Here is a 7,277-nt window from a genome sequence, read left to right on the forward strand (position 1 = left end):
TAAAAAGAAAAAAACAACAAAATTATTAATACCATCCCTGTTATAAATGATAAATAAATTAATTTTAATAGTTATACATACATGTTTATATCCTGCTTGAAGAATAAACAAGCAAACTTATTAAAAAATGGCATATTTGAATATTTCATTGCTGCTTAATTCACGCATTTACGTTTAGCTGCAGACCACTGTGCGTGGTCGCAAATCAGCTGTTCGTGTGTATATGTATTTACGACTGTGTGTGTGACCCACATAGAAGTAGATTTGCGTGAAGAAAACGCTGAATAAATAACTCAAAAGTGTTAAATTAATAATAATAATAAAAAACTTAACAATGTTGCGTTCGTTGATAGGAGCACAGAAATGTTTATGCCTGGCCAACAGGTCATTTAACAAGGTGCAATCCAAAATACGTTTAAACGATGTTTCTGCCGTGGCTTCAATGTTGTCTGTGTGAGTAGAAAAGTGATGAAGTTGCAATAATAAATGTATATTTTAACATATATATATATATATATATTGCCTTTCTCATAGGCGTCATTATTCCCCGCCCACGCACATTAAGCGATCTGCGGTTCCGAACGAATCCGGCACAATGGCAGAGGGTAAGAGTAATCCCAAAGAGATTTCATCAGTTTGATTAATCTGCAACTCATTATAGTGAAGCTGGAGATGATGAAGCGTTTGGGCTTGGAACCAGGCTATCAGCCATTGCCCAAGTCGCGTGAACATTTGCTTAAATACCAGCCAAAGCTGGAGGATCTGCCGGCTCGAGCTATGCAGGATTCGTTCACCTCAGCCATCATACCACTCAGCACGGATCGTTCGCTGCAGGACAAGTATGTGACGTTTTTGGGTAATGTGCGCATGGGCAGACTCCTCGAGGACATGGACATGTTTGCTGGTTAGCTACGCTTTTCCCTTAAATATCCGTTAAGGCTTAATGATCCCTTATCCTTTGCAGCCTGGTGCTGCCACAAGCATTTGACGGTGCCACAGTTGCCAACGGATGTACACTTGCCGTATACCTTTGTAACGATACTCGTGGATCGCATTGACTTCACCAAAACGCTGGCATCCGGCACCGAGGACATACGCCTCTCTGGACATGTGTCCTGGGTGGGCACCAGCTCCTTGGAGGTGGTCGTTTGGCTCGAACAGATGCAAAACGGCAGCTACCAGAAGCTGACTCGCGCCCTGTTCCTTATGGCAGCTCGGAATGCGACCAACACTGCGGCGGCTCCAGTGAATCCCATTCAACCGGCCAATGACGAGGAGCAGGTGATTCTTGCTGGCGGCAAGGATCGAAAAAAGATGCGTCAATTGCTTTGCGCCCAATCCATCTTCAAAGTGGAACCAAATGATCCCGAGCAGACGTTGATGTATGAGCTATATAAGCGAACGACGCCAAGTGACACCATGGAGCTGAACAAGCGCATATTGCCTCCAAACTGCCGCTGGATGTCAGACTCTTATCAAATGAGTACCATACCATCCTTTCCCGAGCATCGGAATCATCACAATCGTGTATTTGGCGGATTCCTCATGCGCACTGCCCTCGAGATCAGCTGGGCAGCTGCCATGCTCTACTGCAAGACGCGTCCCAAGCTGGAGCACATTGCCGACATTAGCTTCGAGAAGCCGGTGAGCGTGGATTCATTCATTAAGATGAATGCCTATGTGGTGTACACCAAACTGAACTATGTGCAGATCATGACGGTGGCTGAAGTTCTGGACACGCACACTGGCAACCAGGTGACCACCAATACCTTTTATTACACGTTCTCGGCACCACACACCGTCACCGAAGTGCTGCCACGTTCCTATCACGAGACCATGTGGTACATTCAGGGACGTCGCAAGTTCGAATACAGCATGGGTCTCAAGGCCAATTGAATTCCCTTGAAGATTGCCCAAACATAATGATAATTACATGCTGAGGCTATGATAAGAGGTGCTCTTCTGAAGAAACTTTGCAGTACTCTTAATATACTTGTTTAATTGACCCCATGATCCTAGTTGAATACTTAGTAAATACTCCGAAATATTATTGCCTTAGATCAGTGGTGTCCAAAGTAGGCTAAAAAATACTTTTTCCTATCACATATGGTACGAAAATGTATTTTATAGCCTACTTTATCCAATTCAACTTCACTGTCTTGGGTTAATCCAATTATGTTAATTATACCCTTGAAGAAAGTATTATAATTTTGTCACGAAATATGCAAGTTTTGATCACTATACCATATAGAAAAAATCGTTTCAAAATCAAATTGTACATTCGGTGTAATTTTTAAAAACTCGATCAAATTTGGTTAAATCGGCTTACAAAATATACATTTGCGTGTTTAGTTTTTAACAGTTTTTTAACATAATTAAAAAAGTCAGTTTTTTTTTAAAGAAGTTACTCAATGCTCCATTTTACTTTTTAAATATCTACAGTCATATTCAAGTGTATTAAATCTTCGGTATGCCGAAGATAGCTTTAATATTTGGTTTTTCTTTAAATATTTTGAGTATTAATTGTTTAACTTATTAAATGTACATGTTTCCATTATACTAAACCATTAATGGTCAATATAGGCAGGCCTCACTGTATATGTACATTAACCTTCTTCGCTGTTCTTCATTGTAATAAAAAAACAAACAAAAAAATCATATACTAAGCGTCTTTGTCGTTAAACTGGCAAACGGAAGACTTTTTCAGAGATTAGAGAATCTTTGGCAAAACACTCGTAATTGCTCGTATCTGATCTTTATACCTTAGATCTACGAAGAGAAGCGTGTCTAGTGCTCAATGCAAATATTTTCAATTTATTTTCGATTTTTTTTGTACTGTAAGTAAGTACGCACGTAGAAGTATTTTTTGGATACTGTAGACATGCAACGGATGGCACGCTTAATAATCCCACGGGGGTTTCCCAGGTAATAAATAAACATATTTAGTATTTGAGTGCTTGAATCTATTCAGTATTTATTCTCAGGGTTCAAACACGTTGGGTGTTGCCCTACTCTGGAGTGAGGTATTATGAGATGGGAGAGTATTTAAAAACGCAGTCGGATCATTACTCTGGAACAATGACCGATGGTAAGATTGAATCTTATACGTAACTCTCTCTTCACCTTGAAAGCATTTGCAGTTGGAAACAAGATACGGGAGAGGACTGGTGTGGAAAGAGGCTATCATGTAGTTCCCAAGTCTCGTAAGCATTTGCTGGAGTATCATCCAAAGAAGGAGCAACTGCCTCCGCGCAGCATGCAGGATTCGTATACAAGGGCTACACTGCCGCTGGGCGTGGATGAGTTGGCCAGGGAACGTTATATTAATCATTTGGGACGGGCTCGTATGGGTCGACTTCTGGAGGAGCTGGATATGTTTGCAGGTAATTACTAGAGTACCAAATCCCAATAGGAATAACGATAAAGAACTTGATTTGCAGTTTGGCTGTGTCATCGTCACATCAATATCCTTGACCTGCCCAAGGATGTGTGGTTGCCGTATACGTTTGTGACCCTGCTGGTCGATAGAGTGGACTTCTCCAATATTGAGGACATCAAGGTCGACAAGGATATCGAGCTGAGTGGCTTTATATCCTGGACAGGCAACACTTCCATGGAGGCAACAATTTATACGCGCCAGTTGTTGAATGACAAATATCTGGACGTAACGAAAGCCGTATTTCTAATGGTTGCCCGGAATGCCACCAATACCTCATCGGCGCCAGTAAATGCCCTTCAACCGGCCGATGAAATGGAGCAGAAATGTTGGGAGGAAGCCAACGAAAGGCAATTGAGACGCCGATCCACAGAATCCCAAGGTGTCCTGGTGTGGCCACCACAGGAGCACGAGCAGGCAATCATGTACAGTCTGCTGCAGCGGACGACGCCTCGGGACAGCTTCGACCTGAACAAACGCACGTTGCCACCGAAATGCCACTGGATGGAGGACAGCCAGCGATCGACAATGATGAATCCGTTTCCAGAGAATCGCAATGCACACAACACCATCTTTGGTGGCTTCCTAATGCGTCAGGCCGTTGAGATTAGCTTCATTACGGCCAGTATCTATGTGAGTGGCCGCCCGATCTTGAAGTGCATATCGGACATCAGTTTCATGCAGCCGGTGAAGGTCACTGCATTCCTCCAGATGACCGCCTATGTGGTGTACACTGCTCAAAACTTCATACAAGTGATGACAGTGGCGAAGAATTGGGATGCGGAGAGTGGCGAGCATACGACAACCAATGTGTTCTATCTGACCTATCAGGCGTCTAAAATAGTGGATGAGGTGCTGCCCAGATCATACCGGGAGATGCTCTGGTATATACATGGCAGACGCAAATTTCTGGCCGCTCTCAATCTGCAGCCGGATTACCCCCAGCCCATTAAAGCCGAACCGGAAAGAAGTAGAAAACAAGAGAATAAACAACACTCGTAATTTCCTCATACCTCGACACAGAGTTCCGTATTGTAATTGTTTATTTTACAAATTTGTTGTAATCAGCGGGCTTGTACAAAGTATTTAAAAATCCTTAAACTGAAGTTGTTGTTGTTGTGTTGATCTCGCTTAGAAGCGCAGACGATGTGGGTATTGGGAAGAGTGCAGAGCGAACATGTTCTGCAAGTACTTCTTGAAGAATTTACCCTCGGGATGTGCCTTGATCACCTTGAGCAGGGCACTGTCCACCTCCTTCTGGTCCTTCTTGCGCTGCTCGTTGGGCACAAAACGCTCCTTCTTGGCAGCAAAGATATCAGCCTCACCGGACTTCTTCTCCTTCTTGGCCTTCAGGCGACGGAAGTAGGCGTCATTCAAGTGCTCGGGCACCTTGAAGTCACCCAAATCCACACGGGACGAGGTGCCGATGACGAAGCGCTGTGAAACGCGACGCAATGGGCACGAGTTGAGGGCGAATGGACCAGTGACCAGGAGCAGGCCAGAAGACAGAGTCTTCAGGAGAACAACACGCTTGCCCTGATGACGACCAGCCAGCAGGATGAGCACTGTGCCGGGCTTCAGGTTGCGGCGAACGTTGCGCTTGTGCTCGCTGAAGTTGGCCTTGCCAGGACGCTTCTTGACGAACGTCTTGGTTGGGTAGTTGGCCTTGGACTTGCGCAGGTAGACGGTACGCTCACCACCGTTCTTGGGGCCACCGATCTTCTTCACCTTCTTGATGGGCACCTTCTCCTTCTGCACGACGGGGTGCTTCTTGTCCTTCAGGCGGTACAGCGCACGGCGCTTGTACATCTGCAAATCAAAGGAACACAATCAGCTATATTTCCACCATACACGTTGTTTTGCTGCCTCTGCCTCTGTCGCTGCAAGGCGCAGGCGAAGGCGGCGTCACATCAACTTGCAAACTTTGCATATTGTTTTTTCAATGTCAATTTTCGAGTTTTTACCTGGGATTTGGAGTAACGCAAGACGCCACCCTTCAGGTACGAGTTAACCGGGTGCTTCTTGCCCTTTTTGGCCGATTTGGCGACCTTTTTAGCTTTTTCGACGGGTGCCATTGTGGAAAACACGTGTACACAGCACAAAAATTATTTAGAAAAGGAAGGTTATGTGTCACAGAGTTGCCAGCACCAAGCAAAAACACTGCATGGCTCTTATCGAAATATTTCAAAGCAACTCTGATATTTAGTACTTACCAACACTACCCTTTCCAGCACTGGCGATTATGAAATATCGATATTTAATCGATTAGCAACGTTTTCCATATAATTAATTCAAATTTTACTTGAAAGTCCATTGACGTCATGTTTTATTTATTTAAATTTGGTTACAAGTTTCAACTGTAACCTTGCTATTTAAAATAATAAATAAAATTAATTTCAAGTCCAAATAAAGTTAAAACGCCTTTTTGTTTACCATTTAATAATACTTTTTTCCATTTATTGGTTTTAATGTGTATACAATGAATTAAATCACGATTTTGTTGTTCTTATGTTCTTTTACAGCTCTATCCGTTTTTACACATTCTTCCGTTATCTTACTTAATTGTTCATTTTGCTTGCCACGAACCGAGTTAAATGTAAATACAATTTTAATAAATTAATGTAATGAATGATGATTAATTTACAAAATGAGTAAAAATTTCATCGAGTTTCAATTTAAAATCAAAACTTTAAGCCTATTAATTTTCATGGTCAGTTAATATATAAAATTTTGTTTGCATTGCCTTAAGCATACAAATTTAACTCAAACTTAATATATATTTTTTTTAGAAATCTAAAATCCAAGTAAAAACTAAATTATGCCTGAACCTATCAAATCAAAAGATTGTACATTAATAATGAGAGATTTGTTCTTAATTATTTAAAATGATTCGTCTGATTAATAACACTCCTTGCAAATATTTTACTAACTCCGCGCTAAATACATGTAAAATTTTCTAGTTTTAAAATACATACAATTAATTCAATCAAAATATCCGACTGCTCTCAGCAGAGTTGACGGCATATTTGTTTTTTGTTTTGCATTGTAGAATGGTTTCTTAAGTCTAAACTCCTTTTGTTTGTTTGTTTTGTTGTCTCGCTTATTTGTCACTTTGCCATCAATTAAAGTTAGACTAAGATTAAAAATATTTTGCAGCCTGGCAATGAACACACAATTTTTCTCTCTCGCTTAAATATTAAAATAGTTGACGCCTTCTCACATTCTCGGCATTATTGTGTACAATGTTTGTTAGCTTAAAACAAAAAACATGAGTATTGCCATGGTTGTTTTGAAATTGGGTGAAAAACTATTGCACTTTCATTAAAGTAGTGTAATGTTTGATTATAGTTTGAAAATTGTACAGCAAATATGTTTTATTTACATTTGCAGGTGTGTAAGAGCAGAGTGCGCCAAATACGTCACATTTGGACAATTTGCTAGGATTTGTTTTGAGAATGTACTCACATTTGGTAAGATGACGAGAGGCGGGAGTTGGCCATCCCCAGGGATTCTAAAAGCTGCACACACGCACGCAAGCACACACACAAACAAAAGTAAATAAAACATTTGGATTTGTTGCAAATATCCATTAGAAATTGAATGCCACTGTGCACAGTGACACGCGCATTTATTCAAATTTACAGAATTGTGTATCGAACGTTATTCGATTCGATTATTCATTTGCTTTTTAAAGTGCGTTTGCTTAATAGAATTTAAGAAAGTTTTTAAAATTTATCATTCTGCGGGTAGTTTTTGCTTTTTCTCTTATTTTTGTTTGCTCTACTTAAGAGCTTAGTGATTCTTCGTACTCCCTTTTGCCGTGTATATATTCTGTACTAAT

At 41.1% G+C, this 7,277-nt stretch overlaps 3 protein-coding genes across 4 annotated transcripts; 2 read left to right on the forward strand and 1 right to left on the reverse strand.

The window, feature by feature from the left end:
• Nucleotides 1–243: 243 nt before the first annotated feature.
• LOC117792679 (acyl-coenzyme A thioesterase 9, mitochondrial-like) lies at nucleotides 244–1,971 on the forward strand. Its single transcript, XM_034632901.1, has 4 exons — nucleotides 244–453; nucleotides 535–605; nucleotides 662–904; nucleotides 965–1,971. Exons 1-4 carry the CDS (start codon nucleotides 335–337, stop codon nucleotides 1,894–1,896), a joined length of 1,365 nt encoding a protein of 454 aa, XP_034488792.1. The 5' UTR covers nucleotides 244–334; the 3' UTR covers nucleotides 1,897–1,971.
• Nucleotides 1,972–2,762: 791 nt separating this feature from the next.
• On the forward strand, nucleotides 2,763–4,542 carry LOC117792678 (acyl-coenzyme A thioesterase 9, mitochondrial). Of its 2 annotated transcripts, none has more exons than XM_034632900.1 (4): nucleotides 2,763–2,925; nucleotides 2,985–3,093; nucleotides 3,146–3,383; nucleotides 3,441–4,542. In XM_034632900.1, the coding sequence occupies exons 1-4, from the start codon at nucleotides 2,882–2,884 to the stop codon at nucleotides 4,436–4,438; spliced, it is 1,389 nt and encodes a 462-aa protein (XP_034488791.1). In that variant the 5' UTR covers nucleotides 2,763–2,881; the 3' UTR covers nucleotides 4,439–4,542. The 2 variants fall into 2 exon arrangements, with proteins under 2 accessions (XP_034488791.1, XP_034488790.1); XM_034632899.1 differs by having other exon boundaries at nucleotides 2,985–3,088; nucleotides 3,141–3,383.
• LOC117792681 (60S ribosomal protein L6) lies at nucleotides 4,439–5,562 on the reverse strand. The gene is made up of 2 exons (XM_034632903.1): nucleotides 5,401–5,562; nucleotides 4,439–5,245 (listed from the first exon to the last, which is right to left on the reverse strand). Exons 1-2 carry the CDS (start codon nucleotides 5,509–5,511, stop codon nucleotides 4,568–4,570), a joined length of 789 nt encoding a protein of 262 aa, XP_034488794.1. The 5' UTR covers nucleotides 5,512–5,562; the 3' UTR covers nucleotides 4,439–4,567.
• Nucleotides 5,563–7,277: the final 1,715 nt, after the last annotated feature.

This window comes from Drosophila innubila (assembly GCF_004354385.1).
Source record: "Drosophila innubila isolate TH190305 chromosome 3R unlocalized genomic scaffold, UK_Dinn_1.0 2_E_3R, whole genome shotgun sequence".
NCBI lineage: Eukaryota > Metazoa > Arthropoda > Insecta > Diptera > Drosophilidae > Drosophila > Drosophila innubila.